Source organism: Sceloporus occidentalis, unplaced genomic scaffold (assembly GCF_023333645.1).
Source record: "Sceloporus occidentalis isolate IW3139 unplaced genomic scaffold, rSceOcc1.0.p SCAF_1, whole genome shotgun sequence".
In the NCBI taxonomy this organism is placed as follows: domain Eukaryota; kingdom Metazoa; phylum Chordata; class Lepidosauria; order Squamata; family Phrynosomatidae; genus Sceloporus; species Sceloporus occidentalis.
The window spans coordinates 308,839,404-308,862,595 of record NW_028316981.1 but is presented as its reverse complement, the minus strand read 5'-3'; the positions used below and the strand labels follow the sequence as shown (position 1 = coordinate 308,862,595).

At 42.8% G+C, this 23,192-nt stretch overlaps 1 protein-coding gene across 4 annotated transcripts in view; it reads right to left on the bottom strand.

Annotated features, from left to right (window-relative positions):
* The window catches only part of LOC149324221 (proline-serine-threonine phosphatase-interacting protein 2-like), a 55,064-nt gene that overhangs the window by 6,406 nt on the left and 25,466 nt on the right, over nt 1-23,192 (bottom strand). For all 4 annotated transcript variants that reach the window (XM_089497826.1, XM_089497818.1, XM_089497840.1 and 1 more), the window contains 8 exons: nt 21,604-21,710; nt 14,894-14,956; nt 10,831-10,929; nt 9,780-9,825; nt 8,260-8,339; nt 6,257-6,355; nt 3,531-3,627; nt 2,458-2,536 (listed from right to left, as the gene is read on the bottom strand). In XM_089497826.1, coding sequence (XP_089353952.1) covers nt 2,458-2,536; nt 3,531-3,627; nt 6,257-6,355; nt 8,260-8,339; nt 9,780-9,825; nt 10,831-10,929; nt 14,894-14,956; nt 21,604-21,710 — 670 coding nt within the window. The remainder of the gene's footprint in view (nt 1-2,457; nt 2,537-3,530; nt 3,628-6,256; nt 6,356-8,259; nt 8,340-9,779; nt 9,826-10,830; nt 10,930-14,893; nt 14,957-21,603; nt 21,711-23,192) is intronic.

The window sequence follows — 23,192 nt, the reverse complement described above, 5'->3', positions numbered from 1 at the left end:
TACTGCAGGAAGTATAAAAGGTTCACACCACCCCTGTAAGTTAGGAGTCTGAAGATCCCAGGCTGTCTGCTTCATTTAGCATTCAGAGTTGTACATCATGGCATATGTACTGTAACATCATAGAATCATAGAATCATAGAATCGTAGAGTTGGAAGAGACCACTAGGGCCATCCAGTCCAACCCCCTGCCATGCAGGAAATCCAAATCAAAGCATCCCTGACAGATGGCCATCCAGCCTCTGTTTAAAGACCTCCAAGGAAGGAGACTCTATCACCTTCCGAGGAAGTGCATTCCACTGTCGAACAGCCCTTACTGTCAGGAAGTTCCTCCTAATGTTCAGGTGGAATCTCTTTTCCTGTAGCTTGCATCCATTGTTCCGGGTCCTGTTCTCTGGAGCAGCAGAAAACAAGCTTGCTCCCTCCTCAATATGACATCCTTTCAAATATTTAAACAGGGCTATCATATCACCTCTTAACCTTCTTTTCTCCAGGCTAAACATCCCCAGCTCCCTAAGTCGTTCCTCATAGGGCATGGTTTCCAGACCTTTCACCATTTTTGTCGCCCTTCTTTGGACACGCTCCAGTTTCCCAATGTCCTTTCTGAATTGTGGCGCCCAGAACTGGACACAATATTCTAGGTGGGGCCTGACCAAAGCAGAATACAGTGGCACTATTACTTCTCTTGATCTAGACACTATACTTCTATTGATGCAGCCTAAAATTGCATTGGCCTTTTTAGCTGCCACATCACACTGTTCACTCATGTTCAACTTGTGGTCTACTTGGACTCCTAGATCCCTTTCACACGTAGTTTCATTCAGCCAGGTGTCACCCATCCTATATCTGTGCATTTTATTTTTCCGCCCTAAGTGCAATACCTTACATTTCTCTGTGTTGAATTTCATTTTGTTAGCTTTGGCCCAGCTTTCTAGTCTATTCAGGTCATTTTGAATCTTGATCCTGTCCTCTGGCGTATTAGCTATTCCCCCTAATTTGGTGTCATCTGCAAATTTGATAAGTATGCTCCCAATTCTGTCATCCAGGTCATTGATAAAGATGTTGAATAGCACTGGGCCCAGGACAGAGCCCTGTGGGACCCCACTGGTCACTTCTCTCCAGGATGAAAAGGAGCCATTGTTGAGCACCCTTTGGGTTCGGCCGGTCAACCAATTACAGATCCATTTAACAGTTCCTTTGTCTAGCCCACATTTTACAAGCTTGTTTGCAAGAATGTCATGGGAAACCTTGTCAAAGGCCTTACTGAAATCAAGATATACTATATCCACAGCATTCCCTTCATCTACCAAGCTGGTAATTTTATCAAAGAAAGAGATTAGATTTGTCTGGCATGACTTGTTTCTCTGAAACCCATGCTGACTTTTTGTGATTATGGCATTGCCTTCTAGATGTTCACAGACTCTCTGTTTAATGATCTGCTCCAGAATCTTTCCTAGAACTGATGTCAGACTAACTGGATGATAATTGTTGGGATCCTCTTTTTTCCCCTTTTTGAAGATGGGGACAACGTTTGCCCTTCGCCAGTCTGCTGGGATCTCTCCTGTTCTCCAGGAGTTTTCAAATATGATTGCCAATGGCTCCGATATTACTTTTGCCAGTTCTTTTAATACCCTTGGATGGAGTTCATCTGGTCCCGGAGACTTAAATTCATTTAGATTAACAAGGTGTTCCTCTACTATCTCTTTACTTATTCTGTGCTGAAATTCCCCTATTCTGTCCTCTGTTCCATTATCCTCAGGTTGAGCACCCTTTGCCTTTTCTGAGAAGACTGAGGCAAAGAAGGTGTTGAGTAATTCTGCCTTTTCTCTATCTCCTGTTAGCATTTTGCCATCTTCTCCACGCAGTGGCCCTACCGTTTCCATCTTCTTCCTCTTGCTGCGGACATATCCAAAAAAGCCCTTTTTATTGGTCTTAACATCTCTAGCAAGCCTGAGTTCATTCTGCGCTTTAGCTTTTCTGACTTTACCCCTACACATGCCTGCTATTTCTTTGAATTCCTTTTTTGTGATTTCCCCCTTTTTCCATTTCTTATACATGTTCCGTTTCAAACTTAGCTCAGTTGAAAGTTCCCTAGTCATCCATCCTGGTTTCTTGAGACACCTCCCATTTTTCTTTCTCACTGGAACTGTTTGAAATTGTGCCTTCAGTATCTCCCTTTTGAGAAAGTCCCATCCGTCCTGAACTCCTTTATCTTTTAGTATTTCTGACCATGGAATCGCCCTCAATACTTCTCTAAGTTTACTGAAATCCACTCTCCTAAAGTCTAGGATGCGTGTCTGACTCTGCCTGGCTTCTCCTTTCCACTGTATTACAAACTCCAGGAGAACAAATATATTGTACCTATTGTGACCTTATTGTAAGGCAATATAAAGTCAGAGCAGATATAATCAAGCTAAATATAAGTAATCCATTAAGTTTCAACAATGCCTTCCTTCTTACCTCCCGGGTGCTGGAGCTTGACTTTTTCCCGGCACTGCATTCTTCTGTGAGTTATAATAATTTTCATAGACCACTGGTACTGCAGAGAAAAAGGAAGAAAGGCGCAATCTTGTAAGTATTTGTGTTTGGTAAATGAACTGAAACATCAGCTCCAAAATCTTTTCAAAAGGTGCTTGTTCCTTGGCCAACAACTGAGTCAAAAAGGAGCTACAACAATTGCATATGATGTTATGTGTGACATATGGAGAAATCCAAGCCAAGCAAGTGTCACACTATTTACAAAGTTTAGTAATTCTACATCCATGTCTTACAGTGAGTAACAACTAATGAGTTTATCACATGGGAGGCTAAGTGCTCAAATCCTGTGCAGAAACTGGAATTAAATTCCAGGAATATCCCGCAAAAGCGGGATCGTTTTCAGACACACTGGGGCATAGAGCATTAATCTGACATTAACTACACAGAAAGTGGGCAAAATCGGCCGCTTTTTACTATCAGAAAAATCCCCAAAGTAAAAAGCAGCCAATTTTGTCCACTTTCCGTGAGGGTTAATATCAGATTAATGCTCAATTCTAGCACTGCTTTTTATTCACTGGAAAATCCAGTGAAAAACCGGCACTAGAATTCCTCTTTCTTCATGCAATAATTGCAGGATAATCACAATATTGAGTAATGTTGAGTGATAATCGTCGCATTATTGCACGATATTGACGGGCGTATCCCACTACGATCCTGTCTTTTTCCCCATATGATAAAGTCCTTGGTCTGTCAGAGAGCTCCCCTCCCTCACCAAACAACAAATTCCAGGATTCTGTAGGACAGAGTCATGACAGTTAAAGTGGTGTTGAACTGATTTAATTTTGTAATGTGGCCACACCCCTAGTCAACCACATTTCATGTTTTGTGAGCTTCACAAACTCAGAGCCTGGACACATTACCTTTTTGCACTAAAAATCCTAGAATTTGGTCATGCTTTGTGGGGAATTGTGGGTATTATAATAAAAAAGTAACTTTCCTGTAATAAAAAAGTAACCTTCCCGTTCTCTGCAAAAACATGACTTAGGACTACTTACTTGGGGGGAGGGAGCCCGTCTTGCGGAAGTTCACAAAACATTCAATATCCTTCTCGACACTGCATTGTTCAAGGCTCTTGCGAATCTCCTCATAGTTCTGGAAAGAGAATTTTGTTTTCAGAAGTGGCAAAAACCAAAAGGAATTGTTCCACTGACCTCAAAGGGAGACTCTTCCCAAACAAAGGAAGGAAAATACGGGTTATGGTGACCCTAAGGAGAAACTATCATGTGGTTTTCTTGGGATGTGTTCAGAGAAGGTTTGTCATTTCCTTCCCTTGATGCTGAGAGAGCGTGACTTGCCCAAAGTCATCCAATGGGTTTCATGGCTAAGCTGGGAATTGTACCCTGGTGTCCAGAGTCATAGTTCAACACTCAAACCACTATGCACACTAGCTCCTGTTCATTAGTCTTCCCAGATTTCCAGGTTTGTCCTGAAACTTGCGGTCTGGAACCTCTTCTTGGGAGGAGGAATCTCAGGGTGAAAGTGCTCCCTTGAAAAACATGTGCGTGTGTGTGTGTGTGCACGCGCGCACTTGATTGTTAATGTACTATGCTTGATCATTTCTCTAGGGCTTTCCCCCTGTGACATCCCATGGGATCATCTCTAGGTCTCAGGCTTTGGCAGAGAAATCTCCAGGCTTGGAATAGTCCTGACCTGAAGCTCATTCACCCTATAAATTTATTGCACTTACTTCACTTTAACTGCCGTTATTCTATCCTATAGGATTCTGGGAGTTGCATTTTCAGGAGAGGAGGATTCTCAGCCAGAGCACACCAGTGTCTCACCAAACTACAAACCCTAGGTTTCCATAGGATGGTGGAACCACTGCAGTTAAAGTGGAATAACAGCACTGTAACTGTGTAGTGTGAATAGCTTCTTGGCAACACTTTTATTTATTTATTTATTTATATAGCGCTGTAGAGTTGCACACTATAGTAGACTGAATTCAACAGTTTATTTAATGATGCAGTACTAGGTGAAATCTGGCTTGGGGGCCCAAGGACCATTCCCCAAAAGTTATTATTATTGTTTAACTGTACTGTTTTAAAATTTGCATTGTATGTGTGATATTTATTGTTGTTAACCGCCCTGATGTTTCGAAGGGCGGTATATAAATAAAGTTTTTATTATTATTATTATTTATTAAACCAACGTTATATAGACATTTTACAAAATCATGCAGTAGCAGCAAATGGGCAGTGAAAAGCTATGAGACTTGTATAAACTTCCCAATAAAGAACAAGCACAATTTCCAAATTCTTTATGTCACACTTGTTTTTTGTATCTTATGCTTCAATTCTGGCCAGTATCTTTTATCAGCAGAATGCATCACAGTGTTTTAGAACACGGCTCAGAATGTTCTGGGCATGTTTAACCTAACTTAAAATCACTAACAGCCTACCACATTTTTTATGTCTAAGCAGATTTCTTCATCGGCATAGTTCTACCTTACTTAGGCCTTATGATAAGTTTCTGACTTTTCCTCTTTAGGTGTTCCAACCCCCTTGGAGGAAAGAGAAATGTGTTTCCAAGGCTCAACCAGAATGCTTCAAAGTATTAAGTCCTTCCAGTTCTTTTTGTTTTGATTTCACCTGCATTGATTCATGGGTTTGTATTCACTCATCTCTTGAAATATGCCAGATTTCTTGCCTCCTTCCCCTTTGCCTCTTCCATTCATCACATGTTGCATTCAGTCTCATGAAACATTTCAGAAACTGATTTTCATTAATTTCCACTGAGCTGCTGCCACCCTGCAGAATTAATGCAGTTTGACACCGCTTTAACTGTCATGGCTCCATCCTATGGAATCCTGGGATCTGTAGTTTGTTGTGGCACCAGAACTCTCTGACAGAGAAACCTAAATGTCTCACAAAATTACAATCCCAGATTTCCATAACATTGAGCCAAGGCAGGTAATGTCATGTCAAACTGCATTAATTCTGCAGTGTGGCAGCAGCCTCAATCTGTATTGTTACTGCTCAGGAGTTATAGTCAAAGTGCTAAAGTGCTTGTAGCCATATCATACTAGTTAAACATCAAGAACATTTTGTTTTAGTGTTAACATTCCTCTTTCCCTCTCCTGATCTCTCTTAACTCTCTGCCCTGGAAACAATAGCTGTGTTTACTTGGCCATCATTGCAGGTCCAAAACAGTAGAAACATAGGCTAATAACATGTACTACTGTACACTGACCTGGGAAGTAGGAATAAAAGACTCCAGTAATGCCAGGAGCTCCCTGGAAATATTCTGTGATGAGAAATATGTCATATGGCTCTCCAAAGTAAAATAAAATCAGTTTGTAAAGGAAAAAGACCTGGCATTTCCTGAAACCATTTCTTTCCCAAACTGGAGACACTCACAGACAACCTCTCCTCCATACCCTAAGGTAACCTTGCTGCGCTCAGGAGATGTGATGCTGTGGCATCACCAAACTGACAAAAATTCATCTTCCTGTTTCGTTGGCTTTTGTTGGTGAAAATAAAGGTGAAAGTGTCTTTAAAAAAGAAGACGATGACATGTTCCACTAGCAAAAGGTTATCTACCCCAGGCTGATAAAACAAACTGCAGCAAATGCCCTCATTAAAACTTGGAAAAGTTTCTATTTTTGAACTAAAACTGCAAAATAGTGGTGAAGAGATTCAAGGAGTAGTAGTCCCCCCCCCCCTGCAATTCCAATATTGGGGAAAAGAAGGGGTATAAAGTGATTGATTGATTCCTTTCTTACCTCATCATTCTTCACACACTCCAGAGAAAGCTGGTTGACATGAACCCATAAGGCATTCCGGAAGTAGTTGATCCGTTCACATTCTTGATTCTCAAAAAACTGAAGGGCAAACAAGGAGAAGCGGACATTAAACCCAGAGGCAAAACATGACTATGTGATTTCATAAAGGCAGTCAGTTTTGGGTTTGTTTGTTTTTTACAATTCTATTCAAAATATGTAAAAATCACAGAAAGCAATACAGCAGAAAACAACAATAAAATGGCATCAAACTCAGGCAGCATAAAATAGCCAGCATAAAAGGCTATGAAGTAGAGGACCATATACACAGTTTTTGTTGAAAGGGCATACCAAGTAAGTTTCAGAAAATGATTTATGGAAAAATTAATTTCCTGATTTCTCCAAATCGCCAAAACGTTTTGAACACTTGCATTCTTCCTTGGTGGAAACAAACTTTGTTGCTGTTAACCGTATCAACTTGATTTCACTTTATGGTGACCCTATGCATGTCAGACCTCCAAGACGCCCTATCATCTTCAGCCCTGCTCTGGTCTTGCAGACTCAGGGCCATGGCTTTCTTGATTCGTGTCTATGCAGTCCTCCTCTTTATCTATTGCCTTCCTAAGCATTGTTGTCCTCTCATGATATGTCCAAAGTACAACAGTCTCACAAATGAGTCATCTTGGCTTTTAAGGAAGAGTTCAGGCTTGATTTGCTCTAGGACCTATTTATTTGTCTTTCTAGCAGCCCATGGTACATGCAGAACTCTTCTCCAGCACCACATTTCAAATTAGTTGATTTACTTCCTATCAAGCTTTCTTCACTGTCTAGCTTTCACAACCATGAATGCTGCTTTATTATTTAGTCTGTCTTTGCATTATATTCTCTGACTGCTATTGCTATGGCTCTCCTCAGTATTAATACCACCCAATTTCTTCTTAGATTTTCATTTCCTGAGTAAATGACTGTGTAATCATCCGACTCAAAATGTCCCATCCCCATCTACTTTAGCTCACTCACCCCAAGTACTGCTATGTTTCTCCATTCCATTTCTTGTTTTACTATGGACTTTATCACAAGGGAAAAATTGAGGGGAAATTGAGGCTTTAAACAGTGATTATCCAGTGAAAATCATGAGATCACAATTAAGATTTTCACACACACCACGATTAAAGAGCCATTATCCCAGGAATAAACAGGCAATAAACAGCAATAAATAATTTATGGGATTTTCCTGTGATTGATTTGTTGCTGTTTATTGTCTGTTTATTCCTGGGATAATGGCTCTTTAATCGCGATGTCATGTGAAAATCTTAATCAAGATCACATGATTTTGAACAGGATTATCATTGTTGAAAGCCCTGATTTTCCCATATGAAAAAGTCCTACATCTAGCTTCCCTGTGATTCATGGTTCTCACATTCCATGTTCCTATAATATGAGTTGCACAGCTTTGGAATTTCCTTTCACCTCTGAGCAGGTCAACAGCTGAATGTCCTTTTGGCTTGAGTCCAGTTGTATCATTAGCCATTGCCCTACCATGTATAATCATGTGCATGGTTTTTAACTGTTGTACCTTTTTTAACTTGTTGTCACGTTTAGTAAGTTTATAATTCTAAGATCTTTTATTGTTTTAATCTGGAATTTTTTATTGTTTTATTGAAATCCCATGATGAATGGCAGGAAAAATATATTTAAATTAAATTAAATAGCATTATTATTATTAAGCTGCTTTGGGGACTTTTTGGCTAGGAAGTGGGATATAAGCATTAAATAATAAATAAATACAGTAAATAAGAAATAAAAGACAAGGTGGATAGAGAAGGTATTCCCCTTGTCAGCAATACAGCTGTTGTTGATTCATCCAGTGGCCTTGATGTCTTTAACCCATGTTCAGAATTTGAACACAGAAGTGCTTCATTTAGGGAAACATTCCTAACATAACAGCAGCACTGGATGTCCCAGCATTTCATTGCTTGCAGCATGGCAACTGAATATTTTTGTACCTCACAAGCCTTGACGTGTTCATTCTGCCATTCTTCCCTGATCTTCTCGAGAGCACCAATATTCATCTGATAAACCCTGTCTGTAATTGAATAAAAACAAAAGAGCCATTCACTCCCCATGGAAAAATATAGAAGGTAAAGTTCCCAACACACCCTGGAAAAATAACTGTAGACATATGAAGGCCTCAGAGTAACCACCTTGGGTGTTTGACATAGTATACCACTGAAGGGCATAAAAAGGAGGAAGGAAAGGGAGAGTGTAAAAAGGAATGTGGTGGCACCGTTAAGGCTAAATGGTTTTTATTTTTGCATGCACTTTTATGGATACAAGCCATAAAGCGTCAGGTATAAAGTATAGTCATATGGTTGTTAGGGAGGGATTTGAATCTTTCTGGATCCTACTACATTTTATCCCACTTTCACAACTGTGTAAATATGCTTTCTACATGAGACCTTAATACCATTCTGTACTGCATCTGAAGAAGTGGATTTATATCCATGAAAGTTCATGCAGAAGTAAAAACCAGTTAGTCTTAAAAGTGCTACCATATTCCTCTTGCTCTCTCATTGCCTCTCTTCCTTCCTCCTTTTTATGCTGCAAGAAACTAAAATAGCTACTTTGAAAACTATCACAGTGAAAGGCAGTAAATAATCCATTGCTTATTTGGTTTTTTACCACCAGAGCCCACCATCTACATTTTCTGCATCAAGCACCTATATCATCTTTTGGGCTGACTCTTAAATAAAGGCTGGTCCTAAACAGCCCACTCTCAACTCCACGCATCTATCTGTCCATACCCTCCAACTATCCCAGTTTGTCAGGGACAGCCCTGATTGATCTTTTGTCATCCCACTTTTTCAACTACTTTTAAAATGTCCCCATTTTTCTCTTCTCCTCCGACTTTGCCCTTGGCTTACTTCAGTTGCTGCAAACTGAATTCAAAGTCCAAAAGTAGCTCTCATTCAGTTGACTCAGAGTGGGGAAAGGAGAGGAGCGGGTAAAAAGAATAACCCAGTAGGTGTTACTGGATGACCTTGTAGTCTGGTCATTACCTTTCAGCCTAGTCTACTCACAGGGGCACAGTATGGATAAAAATGCCATGGGAACCATGTAACCTTCCCCTGCTGCAAGCTCTCTGGAGGAGAGGTGTATTATAAATGCAATAAGTGGGACTTTTTTTTTCTCATCTGCCCAGGATTAGTCCAAAAAAAAAGTACACCCCTTTGGAAATGTTAAAATTTAGGAAATAAAAATGAGAATAGGTTTCAGTCTGTGGCGTGGAGAGACACTCAGACCTCTGAAAATTCACTTTTTTGGAAATACATATTTAAAAATAAATAAATACAGAACTATGCCCCTCAAAATGTCCATTGCTAGCTGGGAATGGTAATCCAAAAAGTTTCAGCAGCTCTGAGTACACTATTATCTGCAGATCAGATTTCTCTTTAAAAAACATAAGAGCAGAGGCCAGTTTGAAAGTTGGGAATCCTACATGCCTGAAGGCCAATGAAGAACTCACCTGAATCCTCCAGAGCTGTCTTTGTTTGAGCCAACTTGACAAACAGCTGGGGGTGAGGTGGGGAGACAAAATGAAGAGCAGATGTATTAGAGAACAAGAAGGGTGGAGGCTGTTTGAAGAAGGGTTGGGTTGATGGGTCTTCAGTTAACATTGTGGGCAAAATTTGGGGAAGTAACTTTTTTGGAGTACAGTTCCCAGAATCCCCCAGCCAACCAGATCAACAGAGTCACTTCCCCAGGCTGTGATCTTAGGCAAAGCAAGAGGCACAGCCTCAGTGTTCTCTAAATCTTGAATGATTCCTAAAATGTCTCCAACACCAAGGACAGCCAAAGGTAGGCAACCTTTGGCCCTTCATGTTTTGGACTGCAATTCATCCCATAGAACCATAGAAGGGGCACCATAGACCACTGATTCCAACCGTCTGCTTGATACAGGAAACCCTGCTACAGCATCCTTGGCAGGTATCTGTCTAGCTCTAGATACAGCCAGCATGATCACTGATCCGAAATTATGGTGCTTGTAATCCAGAACATCTGAGAGGCTCTAGGCTGCCTATTCCTATGCGATTGAGGGGGTCATTCAGATGTAGTTTTTTTAGCGTGATGATGAAAATCATCTCACTCATGCATTTTGGGTTTGTTGTTCACGCTATGGAACCACATTGATGCACATCTCTGCAAGTTGGTTACTCGCACATGCAAGCATTCAAATAAAAATGTAGCTGATGATGCTAATGCATTCGGAATCCCTTTTTGGTATGCAGTGTTTTATCCCAGGTCTATTCAGGTTTATTCACAAAGGATACACACTACCAACAATGTGTGTGAATAAAATGCAATATTCACACTACTGATTATAGTATGAATAAAAACTTGGGAGAAAACCAGATATCGATTATTCCAGATTAAGTGGGCTTTTTGGCAGCTCCCCCCAAAACTTAATCAGATGCAACCAGAGTTGTAATACACCACCTGCACCTTTGGTCTTCCTTCCTTGTAATAATCCACATCAGTTTTGCTCTGCTCTGGTGTCATCCCTTGCACTTTCTTACCTTTTCCTGTTGCTTTGCCGTGACCAGGTTGGCGCTCCGATGGACGGCCTGCTCTGCCTCATCTTTGTCCCTGCACCGCTGTTCATAAAGCCTCTTTGCCTAAAAGGAATCGAGACAAAACAGGTCACAAAAGAAGTAGGTGGAATTCAGTCTGGAATAACCATATGCAAAGGGATCTTGCAGCACCTTTAAGATTTACTGAAAGAATGAAACTAGTAGCATGAGCTTTCATAGATGCAATCTGCTTCCTCAGAAGCAAGTGTGTGCATCTAAATTCAGACATACCTCAGTTCTGCATTGCAGAAATAATACAGTTTGACACCGCTTTAACTGCCATGGCTCAATACTATAGAATTCTGGGATGTGTAGTTTTGTGAAATATTGAGCCTTCTCTGTCAGAGAGGTCTGGTGCCACAATAAACCATAAATGCCAGGATTCCATAGGATGGAACCATGCCAGTTAAAGCAGTATCAAACTGCCATCTGCTGACCTGAGAGGGAGTTCGCCAGGCAAGTCCAGCTCCATCAGGACTAAGTCTGAAGGAAGGAAACTCCGCCCTCCATAACTGCCATCCACCGGCCTGAGAGGGAGTTCGCCAGGCAAGTCCAGTTCCATCAGGACTAGCCTGGAAGAAGGAAGAGCCCTCCCTCCAATCCATCTGCCTTGGTCCAGGCCTTAGAGGGAGAGAAGAACCACTGGACCTCATCCCCTTTCCCTGCATCATTCCCTTCTCCTTTTGTTTCGTATCTTTTAGATTGTAAGCCTGAGGGCAGGGAACTGTTTGATTAAAAATAATATTGTAAGCCGCCCTTTAGGGCTGAAGGGCGGGATATAAATACCTAAATACCTAAATAAATAAATAAATAAATAAATATTATTTCTACATAGCAGAGGCAGGCAAAGCTTTGGACAGTCAAGCTCTTTTTATTTTTTTACAAACCCCAGGATTCCTTAGGCTTCAGCCATGACATTTAAAGTGGAATCATAACACTGTAATTTCATGGCTGCATACCCACCCCCACCCCCCTTTCCCTTCTTATTCTTTGTCTAGCTGGAAGCTTTTTTTTCAAACCAGAATTACTGTTTGGAGGATGAATTCAAAGACATAGCCATATTAAGGGTGCATCTGGACTGTAGAAATAATACAGTTTGACACCATTTTAACTGCCATGGCTCCATCCTACAGAATCCTGGGATTTGTAGTATTGCACCCTTTGGCAGAGAAATCTAAAAATTTTGTAAAATTGCAATCCAAGGATTGCATAGGATGAAGTTACAGCACCTAAAGTAGTGTCTACATTGTTTCTACAGTCTAGAGATGCACCCTGATTTTAATGGAGCATCCAAGGTGCTATACTTATTTGGGAGATAAGATTTGTCTGGTTGGATATATTGTTTAATTTGCAGACTAAACCCCAGAGAAGACTCACTGTGTTGCCCATCTGACAGCCACCAGAAAGATGCCCAGCTGGACTACAAACAGCTAGAGGAAGGGGCAGAATTGCCAGGTGTGTCATAATAATGTATGCTCCCTCCTCCATCTTGCCAATTCTCTCTGAATCACTCTGAATGCCATAGCCAAAACCTAAGGAATCCTGGGGTTTGTAGTTTGATGAGACATTGGAAAAGGGGCAGAGACATTCCCCCCCCCCCCCCACACACACACACACACTACAAACCACACTGTTGTATTTCAGTGCAGTGGAATTGATGTAACATCACTTGTAGACATCATTTTGGCTAATTCTGATGGGTTTCTCCTTTCCAGGATTTTGGGGAGAGGTATTGGGGTGAGGTGGGAGAGGTAAACTGCCACATTTGTAGCCACTTTGAGATGTTAGTGGTTGGTTTTCAGACAAAAAGAAACCACTAGAAAGGCAGAATTTTAAAAAAATAATAAAATCACCAAATAGTATCTGTGATGGAGTCACTGGAGATTTGGTTTCCTGACAGCCAATCACAGTTCAGGCAGACTGTGAGGGAAGGTTTGCACTGGAGGAGTAGATATAAAAGGAAGGAGTAAGTGACTGAGTGAGTGGAGTTTAAAAGAAGTTTAGGAGAGCTGAAAGGAGCTGAAAGGAATTGAGTTGAGAGAAAGATACTGACTGGGAAAGAAAGTGTATTTGAGATTATAAATAGGAAATTGTGAAATTCCTGCAACGGTTATCTTAATGTAATCATACGACGTTTGAACTATTCCACCTAAGCTACATTCTTGTCAATGGCTTTCAATAAAGTAAATGTTTATTTGTTATAAAAATAATAATAATAATAAATGGGAGGTTGTGGGGTTTTGGGAACTTTACTTTCAAGTCCGAAAGGCAACGTGTGACCTGCGTGCCATGCACTGTCCACCCTAGCACTGGAGATTTCTGACAAAGAATTCTAAATACTTCATGAAACTACAAATCCCAGAACTGCACAGGATGTAGCCACAGCAGTTGAAGCAAAATGAAAGTGCTACCAACTGTGGAGAATGAGAAGAGACATGAGAACACACACTTCTGAGGGGTTATGGAGTCCCCCACCCCACCTCCAAGGGCAGGCTGATACCAGCTGCCAGTCTCTCTGCCTTCTCCTCTGTTTCTTGGATGGGACTGGAAGGAGTGGAAATGGCAGCCCACAATCTTAGGCAAAAGCAGGAATCCTGAAAATGGCTCACTCTTCAGTCAGAAATTCACAAGTCTATTAAGAAAATAGGAAGTGGTTTGAGAGCAGCTTTACTTCCCATCCTGTCCACACATTGCTTTTGCCCTATAGTTGCCTCTGAGAGCCAGTGTGGAGTAGTGGTTTGAGTGTTGGGCTACCCCTCTGGAGAATAGGGTCTGATTCCTTCCTTGACCATAAGAACCCACTTAGGCAAATCACATTCTCTCAGCCTCAGAGGGTGGCAATGGCAAACCCCTCTGAAGAAATTCATCAAGAAAATCTATGAAAACTTTGCCTTACGGTCACTATAAGTCAAAAATAACTTAGAGGCATGCAACAACAAATAGTTACCTCTAGTCAAACAGGTTTCAGACATTTTTAAAAACCATATATATATATATATATATATATATATATATATATTGCTGCAGGGGGTTGGTATAGATGGGCCTTATATGATTCCTTTCGACTCTAAAATTCTATGATTCATTTTTTAAAAGGAAAACTTTCACACCTATTTTGTAGAATAGAAATAGGCACTGATCCAGATCCAGTACAGTTCTTGAAACATTACTTTTAGGGACCATGGCTCCCCAAATCACCCAACCATCATGATCACTACTTGCTAGGGGATTCTGGGATCTGCAGGCCCAAAGGCCTTTGTTTTTTCTTTTTTTACCAAAACTCTTAACTGTCTATGCAGTTGGAAATTCTGGTCTACTTTGTTGGTTTACTGAATTTGTAATTGGATGCTGGCGGGAAGAGGTGTCTTCAAAAAATAACTTTTCAAAGATATGTAATATGCCAGGGAAGCAATGGGAATCATTTTCTAGACGGTGTTGGACTGCAACTCCTAGCATTACTCACCATTGGCAATGTCAGCCAGAACTGCTGGGACATGAAGTAAAATGGCAGTTGGAAGCACATTGATTCTCATGCCTGTCTTACGGAGAAAGGCAACAAATTTCACTTTCTGTAGGCTTTGCTTGCATGATTTTTAACATCTTTGCCTGATGAAGAAATCAGTGGAGTTTCAAAAGCTTGCAACATGTATTTTGTGCATTTCGGTTGGCAAATAAAGAATGCTATTGTATGTTGTTGTTGTTGTCTTTCCCAGATGGAAAATGAGAGTGTAAACTCTCCTGGAGTGTGGGCTAGACCACCTCCCTCCCTCCTTCTAAAGCACTTTTTGAAACTGGGAAACATTAGACCTCCCCAAGAAACTAATCTCATTTGTCTGCACAAGATATCCAACTTGGTTATTTCTCTATGTGTTTCTTTATTCCTGGCAAATGCTATACATTATTAAGCCATTTCACCATGAGAGAGAGGAAGAGGGATAGAAATGTTGTGGACAAGACACAGTGTCACATTTTAAAACCAAATGGGAACCAGATGGGAAGCATAACTCACTTCTTGGGTTTTCTTATACTGCAAATTCCGGTTTTTATGAATAGCGTCCATTATGAGTTCCATCTGTGGAAAAGAGTACCAGCGTTAGAGGCCTGTGCAGTTTTGCAGAAGGCTAGGAAAGGAGAGAGGAATGTGATTTCCACGTCTAAAAATAAAAGACCACACACAAGAAGCAAGAAAATGCTATGACTCCCTTCCACTTCACTCCACACAAGATAATTGGTACTTCTTTCTTACAGGGAGCCAAGCCAACCCCAGGGCCTTCTGCATATCCACACAGTTTCTTTTGCTATCTGACAGAGATTCTGAATTCATTCACATTTCAATTTTTTTTATTTTAAGAAAAGGGATTATAATAATAATAATAAATAAAATTTTATTTCTATACCGCTGTTCCAAGGATCACAGCGGTGAACAACAAGGATAAAAACAGGTAAAACCATCACAGTCCCATACCCCAACAGTATTACAAAATACAATAAAAACAATTACAACAACAAACAACCATACAAGTGGTTGTGTAGAATGGAATATAGCAAAACATTGTGAGGGGGAAAAGCATAACAACAAGGCTCACGGGGGGAAAGCCTGGCGGAATAAATAAGTTTTCAGGTTCTTCTTAAAGATATCAAGGGAGGTGGAAGTACGGAGCTCATTGGGGAGGGAGTTCCAGAGCTGTGGGGCTGCAACAGAGAAGGCCCTCCGAGATGAAACATATCTAGCATTTGGAACTCTTAAAAGATGTCTCTCACCCGACCTGAGAGTGCGGGGCGGATTATATGGGGAGAGGCGGTCCTCCAAGTACCCTGGGCCCAAGCCATTTAGGGCTTTATAGGTAATAACCAACACCTTGTATTTGGCCCGGAAGCGAATAGGCAGCCAATTAAGATCTTTTAGGACTGGTGTTATATGGCTGGCTCTGGAACATCCAGTAACCAGCCTAGCAGCCATATTCTGCACAAATTGAAGCTTCCGGGTCTGGTACAAGGGTTGCCCCATGTAAAGCGCGTTACAGAAATCTAATCAAGAGGTTACCAGAGCATGTACAACGGTTTCAAGGTCCCCCCGGCCAAGAAAGGGTCGCAGTTAGTGTATCAGCCGAAGCTGATAACAGGTGCTCCTGACCGTCGCATCCACCTGAGCAGTTGGAGCGACGAGTCCAGGAGCACCCCCAAGCTGCGAACAGAGTCCTTCACAGGAAGCGTTACCCCGTTTAGGATTGGTGGAACAATTTCCTTACCCTGGCCAGGAGAGCCTATCACCAGTACTTCCGTTTTCTCTGGATTCAGGCTGAGTCTGTTTTCCCTCATCCAGCCCATTACCGACTCCAAGCAAGCATTAAGAGGAGAGATGCCATCCCTAGTTACTGCATCAGTCGGAGACACAGAGAAAACTATTTGGGTGTCATCAGCGTATTGATAACACCGCACCCCGTGTCTCCGGATGATCTCTCCCAGCGGCTTCATGTAAATGTTAAATAGCATAGGGGACAAAATCGCTCCCTGAGGGACACCAGATGTAAGGGCCCTCCTATCAGAACGACAGTCCCCCAGCTCCACCATCTGAGATCTGCCCGAGAGGTAGGAACGGAACCACTGCAGAGCAGAGCCCCCGATACCCAACTCCCTCAGGCGACCCAGAAGGATACCATGGTCGATGGTATCAAAAGCCGCTGAGATGTCCAAGAGCACTAACAGGGACACGCTCCCCCTGTCCATGCCCAGACAGAGATCACCAACTAAGGCGACCATGGCAGTCTCAACTCCATAGCCCGCCCGGAAGCCGGTTTGAAATGGGTCCAGATAATCCGTCTCATCCAAGACCCTCTGAAGCTGAAAGGCAACTGCCCTCTCGATCACCTTCCCTAAAAATGGCAGCAGCGAGACAGGCCGATAATTGTTCTGAATTATGGGGTCAAGGGAGGGCTTTTTCAACAAAGGTTTAACAATGGCCGTCTTCAAAGTAGATGGAAACTGCCCATCCCTGAAAGATGCATTACTGATACAGAGTAACATATTAGTTACAACCATTCCCCCTTGAGCTGTCAGCCATGAGGGACAGGGATCGAGAGAGCAAGTCGTCTTCCTAACGCTTCGGAGAATCTTGTCCACATCCTCGGTACAAACAGACTCAAAGTGATCCAGTTTAATCAAGTCCACGGAAGCTCCGGATGCTTCTACTCTACATTCTGAACTAAAAATGGAGTCAATATCAGCCCTTATCCGAGAGATTTTATCCGCAAAGTAGTTGTTAAATTCGTCGCAGCAGGCTTTAGATGGTTCCAAAATAGGGTTCAGGGGAGGAGGGAGTCGAGTAAGCTCTCTCACTACCCTGAACAACTCTGCCAGACGCGACTCCGCGGACGTGATACGTGCAGAAAAGAACGAATTCTTCACTGTGATTATCGCCACTCCATAGTCCTCCAAAAGAGAGTCCAGGAGTGTCTTATCGGCTAAGTGCTGATGTCTCCGCTATTTGCACTCTAGCCATCGCAGAGCCCGCTTCCTGGCCCAAAGATCTTCCATGTACCATGGCCGTTTTTTGGAAGCAGGTCTGAGAGGATGCTTGGGAGCGATACTGTATATAGCCCTGGAGAGGTCACTATCCCAGATGTTAGTCAGGGCATCAACAGAATCGCCATCAGTACCAACCATAAACCCCTCTAGGGCTTCTTGGAACCGTTTGGGTTCCATCAGCCTTCGAGGGTGGACCATCCGAATAGGTCCGCCACCCCCGGGAGGGATCTGGGTAGAAGCCTTGATATTAGCCTCGACCAGGAAATGGTCCGTCCATGACAAGGGAGAGACATCAGTAACCTCTGCCCACGGAATCTCCAAATCCGTACAGAAGAGAACATCAAGTGTATTACCAGCCGAATGCGTGGGCCCTGAGACTAATTGGGACAGGCCCATAGCTGTCATGGTAGCCATGAACTCCCGAGCCGCACCAGTTGGACTATGGTTGGCCTCGAAAGGGATGTTGAGGTCCCCCAGGACAAGAAGCCTGGGGGACTCCAGCACCAGTTCCAAGACCAACTGTGTCAGCTCGGCCAGGGAGTCTGTTAGCGCACGGGGTGGCCGGTAGACTAACAAAATCCCCAAACTGTCCTTGTCCTTCAGGGTCAGGTAAATACACTCAATGTAATCCATCTGACGAAGATGGTTCCTGGTCAAGGAAAGGGTGTTCTTGTAGATCAAGGCAACACCTCCCCCCACCCACCTAACCTGCACTGGTCCTTAACTGAGAACCCAGCTGGGAGGGCCAGAGCCCACACCGCCTCACTTTCAGGCCCGAGCCAGGTCTCAGTAATGCATGCCAGGTCACAACACTTTTCCTCCAACAAATCATACAAGATGTGGGTCTTGTTCTTTACAGACCTGGCATTGCACAGGAGCAGAGACAGGGTTTGTGGTACAGTTGGACTGACCCACAGATCTCTTTGGCTAGGAGAGAGGATGGATGGAGGGATAGATATTACGCATCGATCCCGCCTTCCCTTTCAGTGTAATTCCACTCTCCTACCGCTATATATATTATGGTTCATGACAGAAGAACTACACCAGGCCAGAATGGTCAACCCATGCAGAAAACAGTCTTTCCACTAAAGGATAGTTTTCATCTTTTATCTCTGCAGTTCCATGAGCGCTAGAAAGTCAGCTTTATTGAACAAAAGCCAAAGTTCTCAGTCATCCAGGTTCTGCTCAAGATATCACAGAATTCTTTGTATGCAGGAAGAAACAGATTTAATAGCACTGAATATGTTAGGATTGCTTCCCAGACCCAGAGGTTTGCAGGCCCAAACCTAATACTAAGGGATGGTCACCAGTGATATCACTATGTGTTATACATTAAGTACAAACCACAGTTTCTCACAGCTTGTCATTCAAACACACACACCAACACACAACATACTCTTCAGACTGGAAATTAAGACAGAAATCTTGGGCAAGTGGGCTGTTACCAGATCAAATGAGAATATTATGCCTTCTCATTTATCTGGGGAGATAGAATAAGGAATATTTAACCTTGCCTACATGCTACTAAATACCATAAAGGTACCAGATCCTGTTTGATCTTGGAAGCTAAGCAGGATCAGCCCTGGTTAGAACAGGGATGGGAGATTGCCAGTGCATACATACCAGGTGCTGTGGGTTATATTTCAGAGGAATGATACCTCTGCCTATTCAGTGTCTAAGAAAACACTATGGAAAAACTCATGGAGTTGCTATAAGTCAACAGCTGACTTGTCAGGTGGATACAGAGCAGAGTAGAAGGTGAGTCCTGGTGCCAAAATAACTCAGAGGGAAGGAGGAAGCTAAGTAAACACATAGGTTCCCTTTGGAAAGTCTTTTCAAGTAGTAACCAGAAATCAAGTATGCCTGGCAAACTGTAGCAAGCTGCTGCTCTGCCAGCTGAACTAGAAATCTGCACACCATCCTTTCCCCTTGCTTGGAGCTGAGCCTCCCAAAGCAGGTGACTTGCCCAAGGTCACCCAATGGGTTTGTATGGCAGGATGGGGATTAGAAACTTGGTCTCCAATCCTAGAACAGTGCTTTATTAACAGCCATTGTAAATAATATAACTGTCACTATCAGTACTCTCTACATTCAATTTAACCCAGGCTTCATAATCAAGCTCTTATCTCCCACTATGTGCACTTGGTGTTATACCTGAAACTATATCAGGCAAGAGCAAACACACCGGGTCTTGTATCCAGCTTTCTGAGACTCTCCCGAAAATGGACAGTTCAAAAAGCCAAATCCTGGAAAAAGCAAAGCGGCCAGAATTCTTTGTTGTTTTTCTGCAGCAGACTCATATGCCAGCCTTTTTGAAAATTCATCACAGATTTGATCTTGTGTTTAGGTGAAATGAACAAGGAGATCAGCCATAAACTGCATGCTGCATATTTCTGGGGAATACATGTGCCTGATTTTCTATAGTTCCTGTCTTGTAAACCGACTTATATTTAACTCCGGCCTGTTATGTTACAATAGGAATGTGACCAACCTGTTGCTGGCATACCTTTCAACTCACAAAACCCTCAGCTGAGTTCAGGTCAGTAAAAACAAACAAACACACAGCTTCTTGACGGGAATCGAGAGTTAAGGGATTTGGAGTTTGGCGTCACTGTGACTGCACAAATGGTTAGCAGCACAGAAAAGCAGGTGATATTACAGCAGTATAGTTATGAGGGGGAAATGAAGCCCTCCTCCAAATAAGTAATCCATCCCCTACAAGGAATTTTTCTTCATTCCCTAAACTTCCTGCATTGCAAGGAATGAGACACTGAAAATCATTCACTCTTAAACTTTTCTATTTGCTGTGTTTGGATTGCCTTGGGCACTTTGTCTTCCCTTTTCCAATTTTCCCAATTTGGCCAATTAATCCTCTGTCATCCTACCTTTCCAGCTTCTTTTAAAAAGTCCCAGTTTCTCTCTCCTCCTCCTCCTCCTCCCACTTTCCTACTTTCTTCTCAGCTTGCTTCAGTGGCTACAAACAGAGTTCAAAATGACAAAGTATTCAGTTAGCTCAACAGTGAGAAGAAGAGAGGAATGGGAAGAATCTTCCCTTCCCAGTAGACTCAGGCAAAAGCAAACTGCTGCAACATCTCCTAGTTGTCTGTTTTTCCTCATTAATAACTTTCCCCATCTTGCTCAGACTCTGGTGTTGCTTGGCTACATATGTCCTGATTTTACCTGTAAAATATTGGAGGATATGCTTCTCTTTGGATGTCTAAACTGTATTTCTAAATGCTCAACTGAAGTTTTAAGTTACTGTCATGCAAGACATTTGAGGACTGAAGGAAAATTTCATTGAGGGGAAGAATTCTTATGAGGAGCAACACCCTCCCACTATACTTCTGTGACAATTACACATTTCATTGCCTATGGATCAAAACACAGTATGTACACATTTTATTATGATCTGTGCCCCAAATTCCCCAGTCAACTAAACTGGAAAAATTTCCCAGTCAACTAAACTGCAAATCCCAAAGACCCATATGATGCACCCATGGCAGTTAAAGCAGTATCAGCTGAGCAGCGTGGAACTGCCCTGTGTCTTCAGTACACTTTAACTGTGCAAATGCTCTATGCCATAAAATATTGGGAAGCTTATGTGATGTGTTATACAGTAGAAATAGCTATTGCAGAGAAATGGTGATTTCAGCTGCAGGTGATGAGATAAATCTATGGAGAGGAAGCAGGCATGATTCAAGCCTGTTCAAGGCTGTTCCTATGAGAAGAATCTAGCTGTAACAACAAGAGATAGTATGGGTACAAGATGGGTAAATGTGCTTAATTATAAAAAATGGAAATTGGGCCAGTCCTGAGTTTGAAACTGTGTACAGTTTAATTATGCAATGTTAATGCTGTTTAGCTCTGACAATGAATGTTTCTCGACCGGATCTATAGTGTAGTTACTGAATAAAGGTTTACTGAGTTTTAATTACTGAAGCCTGACTGCCGGGTTAGACAAACTGCTATGGTTGCATCATGTGGTGTGAAAGAGATTACAGAATCATGACTGTTCTGATCAGTGACGTAAGGAGTTTGGAAATGTTATTTTGTGAGCAGCAGATCCCAGAATCCCCAGCATGCTGACTGTGAGATTTTGGACATTGTAATCAATACAATCCTCCACTGCCATCAAACTCTGCCTGACTTCAATCAAGAATTACTGAGAATATTTCAAGCCCCTCTGCTCCTGACCTTTTTCCGATGGAGCTTTTGCTTCTCCCTGAAATCCTCCATTTTCCTTGCTTCTTCTCTCAGTGTCTGGGCCAGATGGATGTGGCTTTGGCCGACACTATCCACCTCTGGAAGCAAGAAAGGTCATAAAAATGAATCACTGCAAATAAAATGCAAGTCCAATGGAAGTAAACATTGATAACAATTTTGGTTCATTTTAGTGCAAGTTTGGAAAGAAATGAACTTTTATGGCAATTTTACAAGGATGGGCAAAGTATAACTGCTACCACTGGTGGCTGGCTAGGCTGAGGGGAATTGCACTTTAACAATACCTGAATGGCCATACCTTGCCTACTCCTGTTGTGTGACTAGGGCAGAATTTGAAATTAAGTCTAAAACTTTAAAACCTCAGAACTCACTGATGGTCTTGTCAAGATCCTGACCACACTTGGAACCAGATGGTGACTGATAAGGTCACTCCTAAATAGGAGCTCGTCCCAAAGTTTTCCATATCTTGGCTCAGTCATTACTTAGAATGGAGAATACAGTCAAGAAATCAGAAGACGACTAGGAATTGAAAGGGCAGCTGTAAAGGAATTAGACAAGTTCCTAAAGTGTCAAAATATATCATTGAATACAGTACTAAAGTTAGTATGGCCCATGTCATCGTATTCCCCATTTGTATGTATGGTTGTGAAGACTGGACAGTGAAGGAAGCTGATAGGAAGAAAAACAACTCATTTGAGATGTGGTGCTGGAGAAGAGTTCCAGAGATACAATGAAATTCTAAGAAGATGAATAAATAGGATGTCAGAGGGTAGAGGAGGGGGAACAGTCGGGTTGGGGTCCCGCCCTGAATGACGACGCTCTGGAGGACCCAGAGGGAGCCTTGAATCAGGAGGAGGCACCGATCGGCGAGGCAACAGCTGTGCCGAGGGCAGGAGCGGAGGGAGGGGCGGAGACCCAGGAGAGAAAAGGGGAGGTAGGGAGAGCAGAGGGGGGAGAGGAAGGAGGAGCGTCGGGACTTGTGTGGCGGCCGGAGGACACAGGATACGAGGGAGGAATAGAGGCGAGGGTGAGTGAGGCTTTAGCCGCGGAAATTAACCGGCTGCACTTTAGAGGCTCAAGGTTTGGTCTAGGAAGGCGGTCTGAGGGACGTCTCCCTCCAGAAAAGTGGTGGCCTACCCATCCTACTGGGAGTGACCCTGAGCCCTATCAGGCCCGACCCGTGTTGCATCCTGGTCCCCGGTTGGTGTGGGATATCCGAGGGAGGTGCTGGCCTGTAGGGAGGAGAGCCCCTGCTAGCCCTCACCTAGAGCCCAAAGTGACCGCTGAGGAAGTGGAGCCCGAAGAGCCGCAGGCCACGTGCGCTTATCCCGGACTCTAAGTTTGTTTGGAGGACTTTCAGTTTCAAGTTTGTAAAGCTCGGTGAAGAAACCAGCCAGCAGTTTGCTGTTTATTTGTTGTTATATTATTAAAGTTACTTGCAGCAGCTTCTGTGTGTGCCATTGACTCATGGAACCCATGGGACCACCGCCTCCTCCTCCTCCAGAAGGGACCAGGGGCCCGGCGACAGTGGTGGAGAATGCGGGGCAGGGCCCTTTGGGGCC